General features: G+C 37.6%; 2 protein-coding genes across 4 annotated transcripts in view; one reads left to right on the top strand and one right to left on the bottom strand.

Moving 5' to 3' along the window:
• The window catches only part of PHKB (phosphorylase kinase regulatory subunit beta), a 164,826-nt gene extending 141,665 nt beyond the window's left edge, over positions 1-23,161 (bottom strand). For 2 of the 3 annotated variants that reach the window (XM_072967307.1, XM_072967304.1), the window contains exon 1: positions 22,765-23,161. In XM_072967307.1, coding sequence (XP_072823408.1) covers positions 22,765-23,146 — 382 coding nt within the window. In that variant the 5' untranslated portion in view covers positions 23,147-23,161. Of the gene's footprint in view, positions 1-20,429; positions 20,543-22,764 lie in introns of all 3 variants that reach the window. The other variant, XM_072967305.1, reaches the window with a different exon arrangement.
• ITFG1 (integrin alpha FG-GAP repeat containing 1) overlaps positions 23,145-24,855 on the top strand; it is a 204,988-nt gene continuing 203,277 nt past the window's right edge. The window contains exon 1 of the mRNA XM_006207867.3: positions 23,145-23,355. Within this exon, the coding sequence (XP_006207929.2) occupies positions 23,145-23,355 (211 nt within the window). The remainder of the gene's footprint in view (positions 23,356-24,855) is intronic.

Genomic DNA, 24,855 nt, shown 5'->3' with positions numbered 1-24,855 from the left:
TCCATTGGGAATTTGTTTCTAAACTGTTCTTAAAGTAACTAACAAATTCCATATTTTTTAAAAAGATCAAATTGGTTTAATTTTTTTTTAGGTTACAAAATATTCAATAGAAAGATTCATTTGTCCTAAATTATAAGCAGAGAATATCTTAAATTATGGGATTCAAACAGACCATTTCCCCTTGAAATAATACAACTTAATTTTCAACAGCTATATAAAAACTGTAGTATCTAATAATGTAGCATTTGGCGTAATTATATGTAAGATTTCAAATCCATTGTGGAAGATGGTATTTACTAATGGCTTATGTGTAGCTACATTAATATCTCTAAAAATCTCCATTGCTTAGAGCAATATATATTGATTTTCTTAAACCATACATTAAACCATACATTGATTTTTTAAGTATTTTATGTAGCACTCAATACTGTATATTGACATAAAGTTAAAACATAAAGTAAACTGCATGCTTTCATTTTTCTATAAGCCTTGGGTTCTAGCAGAAAAAGACAGGAAATGTGTGAAATTTGAATCTTAGCCCAAGGAAAGAATCAATCAGTATCTCCCATCTGTGTTTTTATCATGATTCTCTAACTTTGGGAATGCAGCAAGTTGAAGTTCCCGAGTTCTAATGATGCAATTTTAGAACCTTCTCTTGCCTTAGCTAATGGTGAGCAGCTAATTTTATAGATACAGGGTGTTAAGAGCTGTGGGGTTTTTTCAGTGAGGAAAAGTCTCTGAAAGCCTAAGAAGTATAGTTTTTGAAGACTCTGAATTGCAGAGGCTGATAAACTAGTAAGAAAGTATGTACAAAGAAGCAGTGGATAGCCAAAATCTCTGAGCTAACATGTTCTCCAACAGGATAACCAAGAACTAAGAATCTGAACACCTTGTATTGTAGAGGGTCAAACAGAACAGCCCCATAATTTCATGAGGTCTAGATAGTTCTTGTACTTACATGCATGCAGAGAAGGTGAGGAGGGCAGGAAGGTACAGACCAGGTAGGCATGGAAGAGCAAAGAGACAACCTTGTATACAAATGTACAAAATATATGCAAACCACATCTGTGGTTTACCAGTAAATTATTAAAACATTAATTTTTGAGCTGTTAAGATAGCAAGGTTTCCCAGAGTACAATAATCTATATGCTTGTCATCTATATATAATATATTTGCAAGTGACTTTGAAATTTAAGTTAAATCATTAACTTTGGATCATAATTTCTTCATCTGAAAATTTCCTTTTAACTCCTCCACTGATAAAAACTAGAAGGATATTACTATAGAAGGGACAAGTTATTCTAATACATTCTCAACTCTCTATCCCTAATGCTGATACTGGGAGGGTCTTGATTCAAATATTTATTGAATTGAACTGGGCGACCCACCTGATTAGGGGGAGGCCTTCTTGAATTCCCACAGGCAGAGTAAAGACAGTTCTTCCTTATCACAATACATATTATTTTCACAATCTGATTAATGTGTTACACTACACTGGAAGCTGATCAATAACAGGGACCATATCTAGCACATAGTAAATGACAGTGAAAGTTTGATAAGAAGCAGGGAAAACATGGACAGAAGCTGACAAAAACAGTTTTCCTGAAAAGTTTGTTTTCCTGAAACAAAAAGCGTCAGTAGACTTTTGAAGACCAGTTTATAACTTTCTTCTCACAGGCTACCCTATCCAACTGAATTTTATGATCAATTCCCACCTCTTCAGACTTTCACAATTAGACAAGTTGAAAAACCTATCTTACCAATTTTGGAATGGATACCTGTTAAAACTTTTATAATTAAAAGACATGAATACTCTATACATGACTCAGCACTCTGAACATCTTCAAGATCACCAACATCTCCTTGCAAAACAAAGAAACAAAACTTAAACCATGGAGTTTCATTATGCACAGAAATGTAAAACATTAAGGAATAAATGTGCTCCCAGTACAGGACTAAATACATTATGACACCTCCATTCAATAAAGTACCTTGAAACAGTTAAAGGAAAGAGGTAGATCTATTTGAAGCATCATGAAAGATCAAGAAAATATAGCATGAAAAAGTAATGTCATAGAACAAGATGCATAGTAAAACGGTGCATGCAAAACTAAGCAAGAATACCTATACATGTGTGACGTTTATAAATGTATATGCACATATAGATAACTAAATATTTTTAAAAACCTGAAGTATATACACCCAACTGTTAAAAATAATTGCTACTAAGGAGAAGACAGTGATTTCTACTCTGTATATTTCCAAATGTCTAAATAGTATACAAGAATGTATTCATTTACCACTTGTATTAATTTTTTTAAATGAGAAAGGGAAATTTTACAAGCACATCATTTTGCACTGTTAAGGTACTTTATTATACATTGTCTCATTTCATCATCCTGACAGAGTTAAGAGGTTGACATTAAGTTGAGGCACAAAGAAGTTATTAAATGACAGTCTGAATTTGAGCAGAGTTCTCTAAACACAACTATAGGTATGCTCTTTCCCCTATACCATGAAACCTCATAAAAATGCTTAGCCAGGAAGAGTTAAGAGCCCTTAATCCTTGCTTTCATTTTCTGCTTTAAATAAGCTGCTACTCCAAAATTATATGTACATATATGTGTGTGTACATACACACAAGTATACCTTTACTTACTTAATTCCAATTTATTATCACAATTCATCTGAACCCTCAACTTTTTAAGTCTATGTTTTGGCACAGCAAGTTGAGTAAGAAACAAATTTTAAATGTAAAATATGAAGTGGCAAATATAAAATAACACAACTTCATAAAAATGAGGCAAAATTTGCCTCTTCAACTTATCCAAATAAGATGTGAAAAGGCCATTCCACTGTTCCCATTTTATTTTTAATAAAAAGGTATTAAGTTCTTCCAGTGACCTTTAAGGAAGGAGCACAGCCTATAAAATCTATTTAAGGATATTAAATTTGGTTGATGCTTCATGTGTTGACCTGATGAATACCAATCACTCAATTAGCTGTTTCATTTTCTTTTCTTATTTAAAGTCCAGTAGAGTACCTTGCCATAATATACCATGGATGTGTGTGACTTCTGTGAAGTCAGAGCTTTATTCCAACAATTCTAATATTTCTAGAAAGTTTCTGGAATTCCCTTTATGAAAAAAATGCATTCAAACTTGGCACAGTTATTAAAACTTCTCGGCAACAGTTGGTTCATTCACTATTTAACCCCAGTGCCAACAGTGCCTGGCACACAGCGAATACTCAATAAATATTTATTGAACAAATGGAATTAATATCCTTTGATATTATGCCAACAGATACTCGGAATCAGCACCAATGAATAAGATGATTCATCAGAGCAGAGGAAGTAAAATAAGACTCACTGATAAATAACCTAAGCTGTGACCATTCAGTAATTCAACGTGTTCTATTCCATTTTCATCTATTCTGTTCTGTTCTTCTATTGCTCACAAAAGAGGATCTGAATGAAATCATAAAAGGATATGACTTAAAAATGATTTGATCACTAGAATAAATGTATATAGCTTGTAAGTAAGTCACTATATTAAGGGTAATACTAATCTGAACATGTAAGATTTCTCAAGAGAAACTCAGACTCATTAACTCATACTACAAGGGAAAATCTTAAATTCCAACTTCTAAGACTTAACTGATAGCATCTTAGTTAAGTATTAGTGAATCACATGGAGGGGAAAAAAGAAGTTCACTGTACACCATTCCCAATCTTTAAAAGAAATATTTAATTTTATTATGTCTTCTGTTATTATAGTGATAAAAACATAGTATTAGGCATTTTGCTGTCATATGTTATTCAACACAAGTCCTACAGACGTAAGACTTTCAAGCTATTCAGCATTTTGATGAAGCCTGATCTGTATTTCTTGTCTTGGCAGAGCTCAGCAGTGCATTTAATATGAACGTTATTACTGCTAATTATAAACTTCATTGATAACACTGTGTAGGGTAACCATGAATAGAGGAAGTTTTGAATGTTAATCAAAAAAAAATCACAATAAACTATGAATCAGCAAAGTAAGCTAATTTTAGGAATAAAAATATTCACAACCAGAATAAACCTAGAAATACTTCTGAAAGTCAGTATAGAGTTTGTAGACAATAAATGCTAGTTAATTTTATTCTCATCAAAATACAGTGAAGTTTAGATCACTGGCCAAGTGAAACAGGGTGAGACAGCATTGTCATTTTCTATGTGCTACAGCCTCAGACTTTGGTGACTTGCTCCAAGAGTGTCCTGAGAGTCTGTGTCAATGAACTGACTTTTGTGAAGATCCACTAGCAATAAAATCACAACTGACCAAACTTTCTTGTATACAATCCAATCATATCTTTTAGAAGTCATCTTTCGCTCTGTTTTGAATAAGGTTCCCAAGGTTCAATCAGGTAAAAGAGAGGTCTCCCTGCTCTCCGCCGCCCCTTCTCCTCACCCCCCAGAGCGTAAAGAAATTCCTGGATAAAGACTGTCATAATACCTAAGAGGCTGTGGAAAGAACATGGGCTGTGAAAACAGACAGACCTTGGCTACAATCACAGCTATATCCTTCAAGACTTTCTGGACTTGGGCTCTCTCTGAGCTAGGTCTTCTCATCTGTATGGTGAGGGAAAATTATTTAATGTCACAGGATTGTTGTGAGACTTAAATGAAATATTTTAAGCAAAGCACTGGCACAGTGTACATTAACTACTGATTGTCTTCCCTTCCCCATCCTCAGACTTTGAATCTCCTGTAGCACTTCACATGGGACTGATCACTAAATAAGAAATCAAGGAATTCTTGACTAATTGGCTTTGTCAGGTTAACATCAGAATCATTCTGATCAATGCAAGGATGATGCCCCACATAGAGATTTTAAATCTGCAATTTAAAAAAATCAGTAATTAAGAAACAGCAAAGAGATAACTGAGTGGACTTTGAGCTGTAAACGTGATATTACAGCACTCTTGGGTTGCTATACATAATTTAGTGTCTATATGCAGAAGCCCAGGAAACCAAGATTACCATTTCTCTAACCATGCCAGAGGAAGGAGTGCTACTTAAGGGGGAAGACAGAGAAAAGTTCCACTAAAACGTGACCCCCGTGCTACCTAGGAGTGACGCTAACATGTCTCCAATAAAACTTTATAATCAAAATGAATACTTATTTCTGAAGCATGACTATTCAGAGCTCAGTTTCACTAACAACCTACAAGTCTAATTAGGGCCAACTGTCAAACATCCCCAAAAAACCCACACCATCTCTGTGGGGAGACAAAGCTAACTCAAGACCCTTGGGAGCAGAATCAAATCTGTCGTTAAGAAGTATAGGATGCATATTAGGCTGCCATGTCCATGTTATAAGGAAGATATTAAAATACAAATTAACCTACTTTTATAACACATACATTTAATATTACAGAACTGGAATTCTATAATAGGCATTAAGTTCTGAATGTATTTATCAAGCAATACACTATTCAGACCATCTATTCTATCTTAAAATTTTTCATGTCTACTCTAAATACGGCTTAACTTTGCCATATTTTTTATGGGCTATTAGTTTTTTATGTCATACAAAACTGAAAGAATGTAACTCTGGGTGAACACTAAGACTATTAAAATTCTGTTGTACTTTAATCTGCATTATTAATTTAGTTATAAGAATTTCATTGTAGTAAAAAATTGAAATGAAAACTAGAGTCATGACAATGTATATTTAGGGTATTCAGCTTATACTCCTGCAAATGAAACTGAACTGTACTGTAACATGGAACTATAGTGGAAATCAGCCTCGAGCTTGCTAGTGTTCAGTACTTAATCTGAAGACTGTTTGCTGTTTCCTCTCCTTTTTAAACAACTGTATCTACTACTTGAAGCGCCTACCCTCATTTTTATGTTCATTCTATAAGATTGCTGAATTCTATCTTACAAGGATGCCTAGGGGAAAAAAAAAGATTTCTCAGCAGTGTCTACTGGCATCATTCTGCTTTAAATGGTAAGCTACTTGAGATGTGAAAGAAGCGAGATCCCCCTCACCTCACCACCATTACCACCACCACCATCATCATCACGGGCCTCCACAAAGATTTTCAAGCAATCAGTACTTCAGTTTCTCAAAGAGATACTTGTAGAAAATAAACTAAAGTGAGAGGAAAATAAACTTAACTTCCAATATGCCTCTCATTTCCATCCCATTGTCTAGGCAACCCCCTGAAAATGGAGGTAATCATGACACGCTGAAGCAGAACTGTCTCCTGAAATGGAGACTACAACATCCTCTGGGCACAGACGGGATCACCAAATATAATTAAAGAAATAATGTGTGGTAAAGACACTAGAAAGAAATGTGAATAACACCCAGTCATTTCCAGTAACATCTGTTGGAAAATTTCACTTATGTTATTCATGTACAGCAATGGGCTCAAAGCAGGAGTTCTGAACTGGCAACCCAAATCCCATGGGGCAGCTGAACAAAAGGATTTGGTCCAGGTAAATCCAGGCCAAAAATCAGAGCCTGGAGTAGACCAGCAAATCGGTAAAGGCAGATGGCCACACTAGTGAAAGGAGGCTATAAAACAGCCCTAGTAACAAACAGAAATGAAAGTCGGGTCACGCCTAATGGGAATCAGGGATGCCAAAAATGACGTATTTATTCAAAGACTAAGTTCAAGACTGGGAACATTAGAATACTTAATTCAGAGCCCAAGCCCTAGAGTCTAAAATAAGAGACAGAGAAAACGTGAGGATGTTACAAAAGACTGCTGCTCAGTAGGTATGGTGCTACAGACAGACTTTAGCTCCTCAAAGTGCATCCCATCCACTAGCAGCAGGGTCTCGCCTGGGAGCTTGCTACAACTGCAGACTGTCAGTCTGCGTCACAGACCTGCTGCATCAGAATCTGCATTTTAAGGAGATCAGGGCTCTACGGAGGTAGTTATTCCATCTTATAAAAAACAAGAGAGGGGAGGGGTCAGAAGAGAAGAAGGGATCAAAATCAAATAGCAGCTTTGCTGTCTTAGGAAAATCCAATTCCACGACCATAACTGAGGTTAAGTGACAGATAGGTAAAAGATGTGTCGCGAGCAATGGAAAGCTCATGAAAACAAAGTCACACACTGCTAGCAAGAGGAAGAGCTAGAAATTAAACACTGAAGCATGCTTTGTTTGTTTGTTTCACATAAAATAAAACAAAAAAGATGAGTATATAGTTATTATTTCAGGACTTCTCTTGAAAATTTCATTTCTTATTATCAAAATATTACAGATTCACAACAGTATATAACCTGCTTCCAAGGGAATGTTTGAAAAAACACTAAGTTGTTTTCCAAGTAATTCTTGTGTTGATCACTGCACGTTGTCCATGTTAGCTGTGAAAGTGAACTGTTTCAGTCATCATGTACCTGGTGAATCTGTCCTTTACATAGATTTCATTTCCTTTGCTCATAGTTCAAGACAACTGCAATGCACAAGAATAAAAAGAGCTTTCTCCTATAAGTTAAATACATAATTACTGCTAGGCTATGACCTGATGAGGTCTAACATGAAAACACAGATTTCTCTCTAGCGTATTATGAGCAATGTGTTTCATACTTTTACAGAAAAAATTCTTTTTATCATTTTTTATTCTGAAAAGTTTTAAACTTACTCCAGAAGGCAAGATTTAAAAAGCTAATATTTCATACTACATTTAAAAGTGTATCATTTTGCTCTCCTTCAATACCACATTCCTGAAATTTAAATGCCAAGTTCAAATTTCTTGGTATCATAGGTAACGTCTATACTGTGATAGACAAGGCCTATTAAAAAGCATTGATCTTCCCTATGTGTAAAAAAGTAATGACTTACATTTTGATAAAAATGTAGATGAATAATCTATGTGATTTCTTCCATCTTCCCTTTAGGGAAAGTAAAAATCAGTACACAGAGACTGTTCAAGCTTTTTAAGCAAGGGGCAGAGAAAGTCAGAGCCATGCAGTTTGGCCCTGGAGATGCTGTCCACAGTTAAAAAACAATCAAGAGTGCCCTCATCAAGTCATAAAGTTATTACACACTATAGTCACTATCTTGCTTTGTTATGCTTGCTTTTTGAATTTGAATCTTTTTGGACTTGCCTAGTGGAGGAAACGTATTTAGTATGAAAATATGTTCTCATTCACAAACAGCTGGAAAATAAATTCACCAAATTTTATTTACCAGATTAAAAGGTGAAATGATTAGACAATGATTAGTGCTGGGAATTCCATTCTGTTTCGAAATTGCAGTAATTCTTTCAGCATGATTCATTAATTCATTCAACTTCAAGTCCCCAACACCAATCCCCATATCAGGGGCTACTGACAAAAACTTACAACTGATTCAGTCTCCGATCTGAACAATTTCATAACTTAGAAATGACATCAGAGATAAAAGAAGCATGTATAAAGGGCCATGGGAACCAGTAGAGAAATTAACTGAAGCCTGGGATGCAGAGGAAGGGGGCTGTCAGAACACACATAAAGATAAGAGATCACTGGAACGGAACAAAAAATTATGGGAGTGCATCAAGTTTACAGAGAAAGGCTGTTTAACACAGAGGGAACCTGATGATAAAGGTGCAGAAGCCAGAAAGAGTGTCCTGTCTGGGAACTGCAGATAGATTAGTATCACTGCAGCAGAGAACATAAGTGGGAGACGAAGAGTGGAAAGGTATGCAGAAGTCCAACAGTGAAGGATGCTAAACAGCAGATTCCAGGTTTGCATTTTATCCTTTGAATAATGGAGAGCCACTGGGGAGGCTTATGAAAGGGCATCATATGATCTAAACTGTAAAAGATACCTGTTGGCAGTGTGAAAGACTGCAGAAAAGTGGTGAGCCCCAGGCACCCACTTTTGGTTAAAATATTCATCCTAGGGCCTTGAAGTAAGACAGTGACAGCAGGGATGCAGAGGAGAGGGAATATTCAAGTAATATCTAAACGGTAGAAAATTTAGACTGAGGAAAGGCTTAAATTTGGTACAGGTCTTGAGTACAAATATCAGAATCATATACTGCAATACAGGAGGGGAAACAGTCTAGTGATAACTTCTAAACTTCAAATAGTTTTTTATTCCTTCAAATAATAATAATTAACTTTACATCCTGTTAGGATTTTTTTTTTAATCCTTGTGGTCACTGAGTAAATGATTTTTATCAAAGATACAAGCCAACTGAGAATTGGGATTAAGTGGTAGAACAAATTAATTGAGCACCAATGTGCATTTCCATGAAAACAAGATAACATATCCAAATACACAGATCTCTGAACTGATAGAAACAGATAAAAACTCGTATTAAGATTCCACAAAGCAAAGATAATTACTCTTAGAAATATATAAATTAAGGGGAAAAAGCTCATATTTTATTTTTTTGGATTTTTTAAAAAATACCTCTTTATGAAAGACATTTAACATGGAAAATGCTTTTAAAAAGCATTTTTTATTTAAAAGGCATTTTAACACAAACAAAACAAAAGGTAAAGTTCTAAAATCAACTAGCTTATATCAGCCATATTTAAAAAGGACTCAAATTGAATAGAAAAAAATCCCATCAAAGCAGAAAGAATATCAACAGAAATGACTAATGCTCTCTACCAGTGCCTAGCATAATACCAGGTGACATTATGTTTAAAAAAATAAGATTTTTAAAACAATTATTTTTAAATAAAACACGTTTAAAAAATGTATTTAGAAGTATGAAAATTCAAAATGTCACCCAATGGGGCATGGCTGTATATACTACATTTTGTCATGAGCAAAGCCTAATGATTAATGATATACAGTGCATTTCCTCTAGAGTTCCAGGTTTCTCAGCACGAATTTCCAGACAAAGTCACCTAACCAAATCCACAGCTCTAAACTGGTCAAAATCTAACAGTGTTGTCCACTTTGAAATCACTCAGCCATAGAATGCTCTGCTCTTCAAAACTTATTAAATATATCGCGTTTGCTTAAGTAGAGAGGATATGGTAAGGCCACCTGCATTAAAACAGCAAGGTCTGTGGTCAAATTATATACATAGAAACACACACACACACACACACACGCATGTACACTTCTTAAGACCTGTGTCAAAATTTCCATCCTTGAAATATGTCAGGAAATGTTTCTATCAAAACATTTAAAATCAAAGACCACAGTAAGCTTAGAGGTTTAGTCCACTGCCCTTAATTTTTCAAGTGTTAGATTCGTACAACTGCCATTGGTTACATAGATAAAATTCGTGATGGAAACATACTCAGAATACAGAAAGAAAAAAAAAAAAGATGAAACTGAAATCATCCTAAATCAGAAGCTGTTAAAAGTTTAGGTGTAAATTACAAAAAATAAATAAATAAATAAACAAACTAACAAACAAACATAAAAAGAATTTTAAAATAATAAAAAATAATAAGCTACCCTATAAGCTGAAAGCTCTATGGAAAAAACAGCCCCCTGACTAAAGCTACAGCAAGCCAGTCATCTTTTTGACATACTGATGATTTATAATCAACCATCAAATATTTATGACCAAACTTCAAAAATTAATTTAACCAAATAAAAAAAAAGAATTTAAATTCTTCACTGGTTCAGTTGCTGGAGGATAGAAATGCAGTAAAGAATACAAGTTAAGCACCTGATGTAATCAGAGTATGTGTTCAAAACACAACAGGAAGAGAACACATATATAACGGACTGCCCAAAGCACAAATGCCCAACCCAGAACCCTGTGCCTGTCCTTGCCAGTCTACATTCACAGCGTTAGCAATACGACTTGGTCCATCATACAAATAATAACATTCATACTCGATCATACCCATGATCAGGGCCTATGTATCTGCCAATACTTAGTTCTTAACTATAAGATTTGAATTTTAAATGGCTGAAAAGGAAGGCCAGGGAAATAGTGTGAGGTTATTTATAAAAAAGGGAGTACAACAATTTCAACAATAAGCTTTTAAAAAATTGTATAATAAATCAAAAACTAATGATGGATATTCTGAAAGACAATAAAGAACACAAGAGACACATATAAGAACCTATAAAAATGGTCAATTTTAATTATACACTTAAGATTCTGACTGGTTCTAGAAGTCACTTAATGTTCATATTTGTTCATCTTCAAAAAGCAACCCCCTCAAGAAACTTGTGAAACATGAACTGAAAGAGAAGCTATGAAATCAAGAAATTAAAACGAAGAATAGTTCTTTTTAAAGGACTAAGATTTAGTCGTATCACTGTTGGTAAAAAGAAACAAAATCTGTAGGAAGAAAAAGGAACAAATAGTAATATTAAAAATAGCAACGTTTTCATCTTTTTAAAACCACTTCTAATCAAGGCAACCAAGGCCTAATATGACAAAAATGAAAACAAGTGTGAATTTATTACAAACATATCATAGAAAACTGTAATGAACATCACAAAGCATTCACCAAATTTTCCAGACCAAGTATATTTAACATGCAGTTACAATTTTCTTTTATTTGTTTTCTACTCAGGGATTATTTTCAAATCCATTTTGGGTCTATTTTCAAGACTCAAAAATATCACAGAAGACATGTCCTAACCGCACAAGTGTTTACCAATAAAAACAAACAAACAAAATCTTCATATCTCCCACAAATTCTTATCTTTTAACAGGTAAATCAAATATCTGTCTCTTTCAGCAAATATGGCAGCACCTTGTGTGGTTTTGCAGATTATTCCTCAGAAATAGAACAGTCAATCTGCCACTTTAAAATACGGACAGAGATCATCATGATGATGTAAAAATAAGATACAGATCTATAAGAATTTACAATATAAACACACAGAAAATTTTCTGTTATATTGGGCCACATTCTAAAAGCTACCTTGTTGAGTCAAAGAGACCTTATAAATGGTAGATAGAATCTAAAGCATAATCAAGGTGCCACATTTTACGAATGCAGACTGATGACAGAGTCAATATTTGAACTTTCATAGCCATTCATTATCAAATGTGGACTGAGTGCCCCATATGCCCAGCAACGTGCACTAGGTTAGCTGTTAAACATAGAGATCAAGACATATAGCGCTTGGCCTCTGCCATTAGGCTGCTTCCTGCCTTCTCATCACTTTCCAGCTTATTTACAGAACAGCCAAAGGATCTTCATAAATTATTACTCAGGCTTTATTACTTCATTACTTCAAATTTTCAATAACTTTCTCTTCCATATCTAAAGGCTCCCAATGCCCTGCCCCTCCCAGCCATCCTGTCCCTCCTATTGCTGTCATTCAGTGCTTTATCCTTTTATGATATTGTCCTCAAATATTCAGCTGTATCCCCAAGATTCTATCCTAGAATCCACTTCATCCCAACCTTTGACTTGACTCCTATTGCCTCCTGCACCTCAAACATCACTTCCAGGGACACCTTCTCTGAAGTCCCATGCTAATCCTGCAGGAATAGAGAGCTGACAGCTGGTGCTTAGCAAGGGAATAACAGGATCAGTTCTTTTAGAACCACCCAGATAAGAACTTGAAGAACAGACTGGCTAGAGAGGTGATACAACAGGAGGTGATACCTATATGCAGCAAAGTTAAGTAGGAAACAACTATAAGAGGCCAGGAGAGAGTTAGAGATTGTACGTATGCAAAAGCAATGAAGTCAGCTTAATTTTTGCAAAAAGTCCCATCGGGCTATGAGATCACTAAGACCAGTATCATATACAGCCAGCCCTTGGTATCCACCATGGGGGATTGGTTCCACTACACCACCCCTGTCAAGGACACCATGGATGCTCAAGTCCCTTATATAAGATGGCATAGTACAGCCAGCCTTCTGCATCCACAGAATGCAGAACCCACGGGTACAGAGGGCCAAGTCTATTACTAACATTCCACAATATCCTAAGTCCAATAAACATTAGCTAATTTGACACGAGTGAGAGAAGAGCAGTGAATATCGCCAAGAAGCAAACAATAATCTATCATTCATTGATGGACTACTAGGCACTATGCATGCTGAAGAAGAAGGCTGCAATGGTTGGGAGCAACGGCTCTGGCTGAGTTTATCTCCTAGCTGTGTGACTTTATGTAAGTTACCTTACCTTTGTATTTTGGTTTTTCAACAGAGACAGTCTTATAACATAGCTCTGTTGGAGACAGTCTTATAGGTCTGCCATTAGATTTAAAGAGAATACTACTTGTCACGTATTACTCAATAAAAATTAGCTACTGAAATTATCACCTTTGTCATCATCAACATAACCATTATTGTTATTATTAGTACCATTATAATCACTACGTACTTCACAGACATTATTTCATCCTCACAAATGAACTTACGAAGGATATACGCTTATTTCCTACTGTATAATTAGGGAAGGTAGGTGCAAAAGCAGTTCACATAGTTTCATACTGGGATTTGAGCCTAGTTTTATGAGTCTAAAGTCCATATACTAACCACTTTATAACACTAAGTATCAAAAGGGGCAGGAAGGACTATGGTATGATAAGTAATATGATTTTCCAAGCAATATGATTTACTGAGCATTTATTATGCTCCAGGTACTCTTCTGGGCTCTAGGGATACAGGAATGAACAAAACAGATGAAGTCTCTTCTCTCATATGGGACAGGGAAGCTAAGAGAAAAATGTCAAATAGTAAGAAGTATACTACAGAAAATAAAAATTAAGAGCGATGTGTGTGAGGGCTGCTTAGACTCAGAAGGCAGAAAAGGCCTTTCTAAGAAGGTTAAAATATAAATCAAAATGATGACCAAAAGGAAGGATTTAGCCAAATAGCAGGATAAGAGAGCATTTCAGGCAGAGGAAATAGCTGTAGCAGAGACCCTAAATGAAAACAAATTGTGTCTTAAGAAACCAAAGCATGCCAGGCTGAAGAGCACTGGGGGAGAGAGGAGTATTCCATGAGGAGATCAGAGAAGTAGACAAGAGCCAGGCATCCTAAGGTCACCCAAGGAAAGGGACTGTGAATTTGCTGCTAAAGGTAATGAAGGACTGCAGGATAGTGACATGATCTGACTTAGATTTTTTTTTTGCAATTTTTTATTGAAGTACAGTTGACTTACAATGTTAGTTTCAGGTGTACAGCAAAGGGATTCAGTTACACATATACATACATATATATTTTTTCTCTTCAGATTCTTTTCCATTGTTATATGTTATTACAAGAAACTGAATATAGTTCCCTGTGCTATACAGTAGGTCCTTGTTTATCTACTTTATACATAGAAATGTGTGTCTGTCAATCCCCAACTCCTAATTTACCCCTCCCTGCCCTTTTCCCTTTGGTAACCATAGTTTGTTTTCTATGTCCATGAGTCTGTTTTTGGTTTGTAAATAGAATCTGTATCATTTTTTTTAAGATTCCACATATAAGTGGTACTATACAATATTTGTCTTTCTCTGTTTGACTTACTTCACTCAGTATGATAATCTCTAGGCCCAGCCATGTTGTTGCAAATGGCATTATATCATTCTTTTTATGGCTGAGTAGTACTCCATTCCATATATATATATATATGGTGCATATATATATGTATCACATCTTCTTTACCCAGTCATCTGTTGATGGACATTTAGGTTGTTTCCATGTCTTGGCTATTGTAAAATAGTGCTCCTATGAACATTTGGGTGCTTAAGTCTTTTGAATTACAGTTCCCTCTGCATATATGCCCAGGAGTGAGATTGCTGGATGATACGGTAAGCCTATTTTTAGTTTATTAAGTAACCTCCACATTATCCTCCAAAGTGGTTGCACTAATTTACATTCCCACCAACAGTGTAGTAGGGTTCCTTTTTTTCCCACATCCTGTCCAGCGTTTATTATCTGTGGACTTTTTAATGATGGCCATTCTGACTTGCACAAGTTGATACCTCACTGTAGTTCTGATTTGCATTTCTCTAATAATTAGCTATACTGAGCTAATTTTCATGTGCCTGTTGGCCATCTGGATGTCTCTGGAGAAATGTTTAGATCTTCTGCCCATTTTTTTGATTCAGTTGTTTGTTTTTTTTGATATTAAGCTGTATGAGCTGTTTGTATACTTTGGAAATTAGTCTTTTGTTGGTCATGTCATTTGCAAATATTTCCTCCCATTCTGTAAGTTGTTTTTCATTTTGTTTAGGGTTTCCTTTGCTGTGCAAAAGCTTTTAAGTTCAATTAAGTCCCATTTGTTTACTTTTGCTTTTATTTCCATTACTCTAGGAGCTGGTTCAAAAAAATATTGCTGAAATTTATGTGAGAGAGTGTTCTGCCTATGTTTTCTGCCTAGGAATATTATAGTACCTGTTCTTACATTTAAGTTTTAATCCATTTTGAGTTTATTTTTGTAAATGGTGTAAAGAATATTCTAATTTCATTCTTTTACGTGTAGCTGTCCAGTTTTCCCAGCACCACTAATTCAAGAGACTATTTTTTGTTCACTGTATATTCCTGCATCCTTTGTCATAGAATAATTGAACATTAAGTGCATGGGTTTACTTCTGGACTTTCTATCCTGTTCCATTGATCTGTGTGTCTGTTTTTGTGCCAGATGCAGATGCAGATGCAGAAAAAGCTTCTGATAAAGTTCAACATCCATTTATGATAAAAACTCTCCAGAAAGTGGGCAGAGAGGGAACATACCTTAACATAATAAAGGCCATATATGACAAACCCACAGCTAACATTATTCTCAATGGTGAAAAGCTGAAAGCATTTCCTCTAAGATCAAGAACAAGACAAGGATGTCCACTCTCACCACTTTTATTCAATATAGTTTTGGAAGCCCTACCCACAGCAATCAGAGAAGAAAAAGAAAAAAAAAAAGGAATACAAACTGGAAAAGAAGTAAAACTGTCACTATTTGCAGATGACATGATACTATATGTAGAAAATCCTAAAGAGGCTACCAGAAAACAACTAGAACTCATCAATGAATTTGGCAAAGCTACAGGATACAAAATTAATATACAGAAATCAATTGCATTTCTATACACTAACAATGAAATAGTAGAAAAAGAAATTAAGGAAACAATCCCATTTACCATCACATCAAAAACAATAAAATACCTAGGACTACCGATGCTAAGGAGGCAAAGGACCTGTACTCCAAAAATTGTAAGCCACTGATGAAAGAAACTGAAGACGACACAAACCGATAGAAAGATAATACCGTTTTCTTGGACTGGAAGACTAATATGGTTAAAATGGCCATACTACCCAAGGCAATATGCAGATTCAGAGTAATCCCTATCAAATTGCTAATGACATTTTTCACAGAACTGGGACAAAAATTTTAAAAATTTGTATGGAAACACAAAAGACCCGAATAGCCACAACAATCTTGAGAAAGAAGAACGGAGCTGGAGGAATCACACTCTCTGACTTCAGACTATACCACAAAGCGACAATAATCACAGCAGTATGGTACTGACTTAGATTTTTAAGAGATTCTTCTCACTGCTCGGTAGAGAACAGATTACTGTGAGGCAGGAATATGAAGACAGGAAATTAGGCTATTTCAGTAGTTTACATCAGAGATGAAAGTGGCTTAGATTAGAAAGGTAGGAGTACAGTTGGAGAAAAAGAGGCAGATTTTGGTATATGTTTCTGAAACTGGAATAGATTTACAAATAAACTGAATAAAAAAGAATGAGGGAATGAGGAATAACGTCTGCATTATCTTAGCAGCTGGAAGAATAATGCTTCAGTTTATTGAAATGAAGAAGATTTAAGCAGGCATACATTGGGGTGGTAGGAATAGAACTAGAAAATGAAAGTTCTGCTTTGGCCATGTGAGATGTCTATCATATACATCCATTTGGAAATGTCAGCAAGCACCTACATCAGAAACAGGAATTCTGGGGAGTTCCTCTTACTCTTTCTCTGGCTTCACAGAAGACTGAAGATAAAGAAAACAGCAAGAGGAAAAAAGAGTTTTTAGGATACACAATTTGAGTATTTTGTAACATCTAAAGCAGTGAGACGAGCCATTGTACTCTTCAAGAAATCATTTCACTTATAAAATCTGAAGAATCATCTTTGCTGAGGATAATGACACAGAAAGAAAGTATGCTTTAAGGTCAATGAGATTCATGTCAAGGGAGTTAAGCCATATCATATAGCTTCTATTTCCTAAATCTTGTAAGATTACAGGGCAGGACTGAGTAAGAAGAGATCAGAGCTCCCAGCAAGATACAATTTACAAGTTCTTCGGAAAATTCCACCTTACTTGATCGGAACCCACTACACACCCAACGTAACACAAAATATCTTCTAACTATACGTAAAATAATGACTGGTCTCCTTGCTGCGTGACAGAAGTTTCCATGGAAACTTTCAGAAACAATTGCTTCAGATTTGTATGATTATTGACAAAAAAGAAATGGACTTAGATTAAAATGAGAGATAGATTCTGGGTAATCTGATTTCATCTAATTGCATTTTAGCATAACAAGTTTTCTTAATCAAATGGCTACTATGAGGGTAAATATCAAAATGAGGGAAAGAAATAAGCAACACTGTCTGCTTTTGTAAATTCTACTCTTAAATACACACCAGCAACATTGTAAAAGACATGATTTTTTGGAAAGATGAAAAATAAAGTGTATTGGGCAGCTACTGAATATCAAGTGTTTTGCATATAGCATCTTATATAATCCTCATAATAATCCCTCCAGATAAGTTTTATTATCCTTATTCTTATAGAGAAAGAAACCAAGTTTCAAAAATGTAAAGCAACTTGCTCAAGATCAGAGATAGTAAGAACACAGAGCTAGGACTAGATCCTGGCAGAGCTGAACACAAAATGTGTGCTTTCCTCAAACTCTTAAAAGGGGCCATGACCTATAACAGTCCAGGAAACTCAGGTCTACAGTCTCTTTAACCTTTTTGATCCCTTGACTGTTAAACTAGGCTGAAAACAAGGCTGCTAAATAAACGCCTAAAAAGAGTGTCAGACACACAAAATAAAAAGTTGAGTTCTGCCCAGAACATACCAGGTATTGATATGCCCAACGAATCAAATTAATCAAAGAACCTAAAAAGAAGTAAGTAAAAATAAAAACTCAGGTCACATGCTGAGCCAAGACAGAGATAAGCCAATGGTTCATTTCAAAGAGTAATTTTTAAAATTATCTATTCTTCTAAGAATAAAAGTAAAAATGCCAAGACATGTCTTACCTCATCACAAAATGTCGTAACAATTACTACAAAAAACTGAACTGTAATGCCAATGTGACTGCTACAGTTGACCAACTTTGCTAACCTAATGTATAACTGAAGTAGTCAAATGAAAAATGGAAGTAATCTCAGTTACTGAATGCTACACTCGTTCCCTAATAGCTGACACATTAGCAGTCACAGCACAACTCAAGCATGCACACACAGAAACGCAGGACACACTAAATTTAATATCGAGTAGAAATAAAGAACAAAAATAGCAGAAACAAATCTAGGAAGAATAAGGAAGGTTAAAATTCCTAAACAATCTAGGCATACTGGAAACCAATTTTCCAAAAATCAAGGTATTGGCTTTCATTTTTGGTTACATTTGATAGTTTCTAGTCAAAAGTACCAGGGAAAAGCTCAGCTGTGAACACAAGATATGCTTTAAAATGACTATTAAATGAAATCACACCATAAAATACTCTCCTCCAAAGATAACGTCCAAGGAACTACCATAGGGGAAAACAAATCATTTTCCAACATAAATGCAGTGTTTCTAAATTAGCAGATAAACTATAATGCAAACCATTCTATTAAACAGATAAAAGTTTTAAGTATTTCTTTACTCATCACTAAGTTTTGGTTAGACAAACCCCAAATGTAAATATTGACAGTAATTTATAAGAAATTCATCTTTTAAATGGCTTATAATAATCAAGTTTGGTGTTTTTTCTATTTTGTTTCTTGCTGTTCTCTATTTAGATTTAATAATATGGTATTGGAAAAACTTCCTGTATATGCCTCTAAACATTCCATGTAATGTTACAGCATAGATCTTGCATTTTGAAACTTTCAGAACTACAGATGCATAAAAGCGTATCTTCAGCATTCCATTTTCCCATAACTACTGAATGACTCTTCTAGTGAAAACCCATCAACCTAGGAAAGCCAAGATGGAAAACAGCCTGGTGCTTAAAAGAAAGCACAGTTCAAAGATGTTATGTCCTCTTGTTCTCTTAGTTCACAGATTAAATCAGAAATCAATTCGCAATGTTACATATAATATACTATCCTGTCATTTAGCAGATGACAGCTGAAGACACGGATCATTTTTGTTTCTTAAAGTATACACTTTGTTTTCTCCTGTTTGCAACTCTTCCCTAAGCTAGCTCCAATTTGTTTTCTTTTAAGATTTTCCTCCTCCATCTTGCCAAAACAGGACTTGAAATATAAATGGAAATAAAGGGAGAGAACCATTTCTGATGGTTATGGTGAAGCCAAAAAGAAAGAATTTTTCACTGTCACTGTTTGGACTGGCTCATCTTACATTTACTTATTACTGAGTCCTGAGGCTTGAATATTCTGCTTAGGGCACATTAGAGACAAAGCAGTCTCTTGCCAAAAGGCTTTTCCCAGTGTTCACACTGGGAACAATGGTTTTAAATGGCCCAAAGTGAGTTGCAACCCACAGGAAAAAGTCTTAAAGTCTTTAGTCTTCATTTCAGCTCTATGGCCACTTAACAAAGCCCTTTTCTTCTTCCGGAAAGAGAAACTGGACACGTTCAAAGGCCTGGGTTCCCAGTGGGAACCCATACATAGTCTTCCCTGGATACATGGACCTCTTCTGAATTGTTTTCAAAATCCTAGGCACTCAACCGGGGAGCAACTGCACAGCTTTCATCCAGCCTACAGAGGTTCTCACCAACATGACAGTCTAAGAGCCACTGCACCAACTTCTTCTCTAGTCCTTTCACCAACATCTTCTCTGGGAAGCCATGAGATGGAAGGCAAAGCACAAGGCCTTGAAACCTAACAGTCTCAGGACCTAGAGCAAGTTGTTTCTATGCTGTGGGCTTCCCTTTCTCATCTATGAAAATGTATAGAAAAATATCTACTTCACAGGGAGTTGATGAAGAGAAAATAATTGGGACACTGATCAAAAATGTCTAATTCATTAGCTATCTGTATTAAGCAAGAAGACAAAAATCATTAAGGAAACTTCTTATGTGCCAATTCGACAATTCAGCCTCCCAGACACTGAGAAACTGCCCCTGGTCAAACAGAAGGAGCGTCCAGGCAGAGACTCCACTCTGCACTGCCCTCGCCTCTCACAACACCACAGGCCACATTCAACATACAGTGCAAACCTGGGCTCTGCAATAGCAGAAATGGTGCTCAGACTTGGGTCCACCAAAAGGAAAATAAAACCAAAATGATATCCTATGATGACATCAATCTTCAGAAACAAAGATATTTAAAATGACCAAGTGACCCTTTTGGGGTCTACACACTTACCAGACCTTAAGAAAGCTGGTGGAGAAGAGACGACTGCATCAGGTGAGCTGGCCATTTCAAACTGTTGACTCTAATCATAAGCGTCGCAGGCTAAACTATAGCAATTTTCAAAACTGTTTAGTGAAGGTTAGAAGCAATAAGCATTAGATTAATTAAAAGCAGTGTGAGCAGTTATTAACATGATGCAGTATGCAACAAAGACAGTAATTGAGGATCATTATATTTTCTCTTTTATGACTTGAAAATTTGATTTTCTTTGCTTTGATAAATTACATTTGCTTACATGGATGAGGCAGGAAATACATAATAGCCATTTACTAAACATTACATAAAAGTAGCCTCCTTTGTTGAGCAGTGAAGTGATTATGCTACTATGTAACAATGCTCAGAACTTTGCAGTGGCATCTGTATCAGAGTCAGGTTAGTCCAAGTTTCAAACAGAACTCAGTTCTTCTAAAAGTAACAAACACAATCAGGGTGATTGCCTTGAATGATACAGGAAGTCAACAATTCACTCAAGGAACTTTATAGTCTACACTTCATAGTTACCAGAAGAATCTAAAACTTCAACTAATTGGAGGGATGACTTCAAATGGTATCTCCTTTACTGCCGTGATGCTCCAAAACATAGGAATGTCCAACATTTACACTATGTGCTCAACTAGTTTGTACATGAAACTGGATTTAAGTTACTACATTCAACAATAGTTGACTGTTAATAGTTAAATAAATTTTGAATTCTTTTCTCAGTTAAAAAGAGAAGGTAGGTTTTCAAAGCCTACTGTTATGACATGCAGTTCAGAGGAAATAAGAACGAAGAGGAAAATAAACTCTCTATGTTTATTAAAGGAAAAGAGAAATGCTTTAAAATTTTATGTTGAGGGTAGAGCTCAGTTCCCTGTAAGAAAACTCCAGTTACTCTCTTTGACCAGATATTATTAACCTAATAACACTTTTTATAGCCCAGATAAACTCATAGTGGTCAGCTCAATACTTCAATATGACACAAAACGTTTGAGAAACAAAAACATGTGACTATTCTAAGTAAATGTATTGACTCCAAAGTATACTAAAGACTAATTTTTGAAAAATTCTCTCATACTTAAGTGGTAGTTTTGGTTTAACCCTAAGTAAATAAGTGCATAACTTTTTCAAGGTTTAAAAACAATGAAATAAACAACAAAGTTAGGGTGAATTTCTCCTCTATGATTTATGAAATTAGACACTTTCTTCAAATTAAAAACAAAACAGCATGCACAACAAACAACTAAGAACGTCATAAATGGAAAAACCCGAAATATAACAGGAAATAATCGAGGAAAAAACAAAAAGGCCAAAATATAATGGTAAGTAGCTGACTTTCAATGCAAATGCAGTTAGTTTTCCTATGCTTATGCCTTTTCCTACGCTTATGCCTTTCACTATTCTTAGATTATCAACTTTGACATTAGCATCTCCTACCACTGATTTATATAGTAACATCAATCTTCTAAAAGGGAAGATTCTTAGTTGAAGACTTGTCATTTCCCATCTTTCCTGTTTACAGGGACACTTTAAATTCAAGATTACGTCCAGCCAGCCAGGAATAAGGGAAGTTTCAATCCTGGCTCTCAGATGAGTTATCAAGCACAAGTGCTAACTTCAAAGTCGTGACTTTGCAATTTTAACAAGTCACCTCAGGACACTTGAACCGTTTGTTGTAACTGCCTGCGCAGCATATTCTGACACACGTGGCCTTGGGTTTGAGAGCCACAACTGGGAACTATGCGTCCCGGGGCCGCTTGCCCAGGGAAGGGGCCCACTTCCTTCTGAGCCCTAACTACGCTCAACATGACCTCCTTCGTGGCCTGAGGCCACGTCCCCGTTATTTTCTGCCACACAGATAACTGGCGAGAGCTCAGAACTTGTGAGTAATGTGAATGGGAGATATGAAACAAGGTAATGAGCTGCCGCCAGTTTTCTAGGACCAGAAAATAGTCATATTCAAGAATGACTTTCGGGGAGGAATACACGTAGGGAGAACACGCCAGGCCGCCGCCTGATTTCTAAGATAGAAGCCTCCAGGCAAAGTCGGCACCACCACCTACTTTCCGAGGGGGAACACACACGAAGTAGAGTGGAGGGAACATAACGGAGTAAAGGTGGGCGAACCACCTAATTTCTAGACATGGGACGGAGACATCAAAAGGAAGGCAGGGACCACCGCTTGCTTCCCAAGGGTAAACACGCGAGCACACGTTCTTTCCAGGACCCCCGTCTGCCTCCCGCCCAAGGCGCTTGAGGGGTAGCACCGCCCACGGTGCGGGGGAAGGGGTGGTGCCCCAGCCAGCCAAACCTGAGCGCTTGGTCCGGGCTCTCCGCTCCAAGACCTTCCAGCTTGCTTCGGCCACGAGCCCCGCCATCGCGCTCGGGCCGCCGCCTCGGCCACCCGCCCCGGGGCCGCCTGTCAACTCCGCCCAGCCGGCCCCGCCCCCCCCCGCGCGACACTGTCGGGAGGCGCGCCGGCCGGAAGTGAGCGCGAAGGCGAGCTTCAGCCCAGCTCCGCGGCCTCCGAGCGTCAGAGGGGCAGCCCTCGGGTCTGAGAGGGCGAGGGGACCTGGCCGCCGATCGTACGGGCGTCGGGCTGCGCCCTTGCTCTCGAGGCCGGCGGCACGGTGCTTTCCGGCTGCCGTCAAGCGCGGCAGTGGGCCGGCGGGCGGGGGCCGAGAGGCTGCCATGGCGGCGGCGGGCCGGCTGCTGGGTTCCTCCTGGGTGTTGCTGGCGCTGCTGCTCTGGGGGCTCGCGCTGCTGGGAGTCGGGCCGGCCCCGGCGCGGGCGCTGCACAACGTCACGGCCGAGCTCTTTGGGGCCGAGGCCTGGGGCACCCTGGCGGCCTTCGGAGACCTCAACTCTGACAAGCAGACGGACCTCTTCGTCCTGCGGGAAAGTCAGTGCTTGCCCGGCCCTCCCTCTGTCCGCGTGCCCCTCTCGCTGTTCCCCACACCCTGTGCCTGGACGGCCGGTCCTCCTGCATTTCCCGGCTCTTCTGTCTCAGCCTTGTCTCTCTTCCTTTATCTCCAGCATCTTTTGACAGCTTGCCGGTATTCTCCATCTTTTCTGAACCCAGGTCCTGGCCCGGCCAGTCCACAGTTTGATTCACCCCTACAAGCCCTGGAAACTCCCTAGTTGTTGTGTTTCCTGAGAAGTCCGCGGCCTTCACTCACGCGCCCCATCCTCTTCATGGAATCACCTGCCTTCCGAAGTCCTTCCTGATTCCCAGTAGTCTTTATAGTTTGCCCCTTTTCCCTCTCAAGGCCCCTTCATTACTGTCTGTTTTACTTTCTCCAGCCTCCCACTGGAAAAGGTGCAACTGAGTTTCCTCTTATAGAAGATTTCTCCCTGCCTCATTGACCTAATTCACACGCCTCTCCCTCTGTCAGCGTCCCAGGCTTCTTGAAAACTACTGTAGTAGCCCTCCCAAGGCCCTAAACACTCCACAGCTCAAACAAGCATTTTGCAGGGACCAGTAGTAAACCCAGCGTCTCCTTGGGAAAAGATTCTCAAACTGCAGGTTTTTCTCTCTTCTGAGCTGCCTAGTCTTTGTGTGCAAAAAAACTTGCTTGCTTTGGTCACCGTCCTGCTATTTCAAATCTCTTCTTTCTTTGCCAGCTTGAGGTTCTTGGGAGTTCTTTGTTTTAATCATCACTAAACAAACTTTTTTGTAGGTCTTGATGCTGACAATTAGCATTAGACCGTCTTAGTGTTTGTTCTTGAGTACCCATAAAGCAGGTACTGTTTAAGGTCAAGGCTGTGAAGTAAGGGAAGTGACGCTCTTATGCAGACTGACAGGAACTTGTCCTGGATTTCTTGGGGCCCTTGCCAGGACCTGAGAGGCTCTTGTGGACCCTGGATATTTTCCTTATCTCTGTATGACTGTCTACTGCGAGAAGGGTACATACTGTCTAACCTGTAGCTACGCTGTCCAAACTGGGTACAGAGACTTCCCCCTTAACTTTAAAGATGCCTTGTGTTTGATTAAACAATTTGAGAAGTCTATTCCAATGAGTGCTCATTGAGCTCCAAAAACACATCAGCCTGGGAGATGGTTCTGTCAGAGCCACAAAAGTGTGGTCTTGGAGGAGTTAGCGTTTTCTGCTTTAACACAAAAAAATCATGTCCTTGTTACTAGTCAGATACCTACAAATTGGAGTTCTCTGTGCCCTTGGTGTGATGCAGCTGTGTGATAAACTGAAGCGATTTATAAAGAGCTGAGTTGTTGGTTTGGGGGAAAAAAGTCTTGACATGTACTATAGTTATAAAGCATGTTCTTTTTGTGCTTCTTTTAAGTCAGTCTATCTGACTCTTGGCAGAAGCCATTGGCTTCAGTTTGTCTTGACCAACTGTTTTCCCGTGTTCATCTTTACAGTTTCTCTGCTGCTTTGAATAT

Source organism: Vicugna pacos, chromosome 9 (genome assembly GCF_048564905.1).
Source record: "Vicugna pacos chromosome 9, VicPac4, whole genome shotgun sequence".
NCBI lineage: Eukaryota > Metazoa > Chordata > Mammalia > Artiodactyla > Camelidae > Vicugna > Vicugna pacos.
Note: the sequence above shows the minus strand (reverse complement) of the source record. Positions and strands in the feature narration are given on the sequence as shown.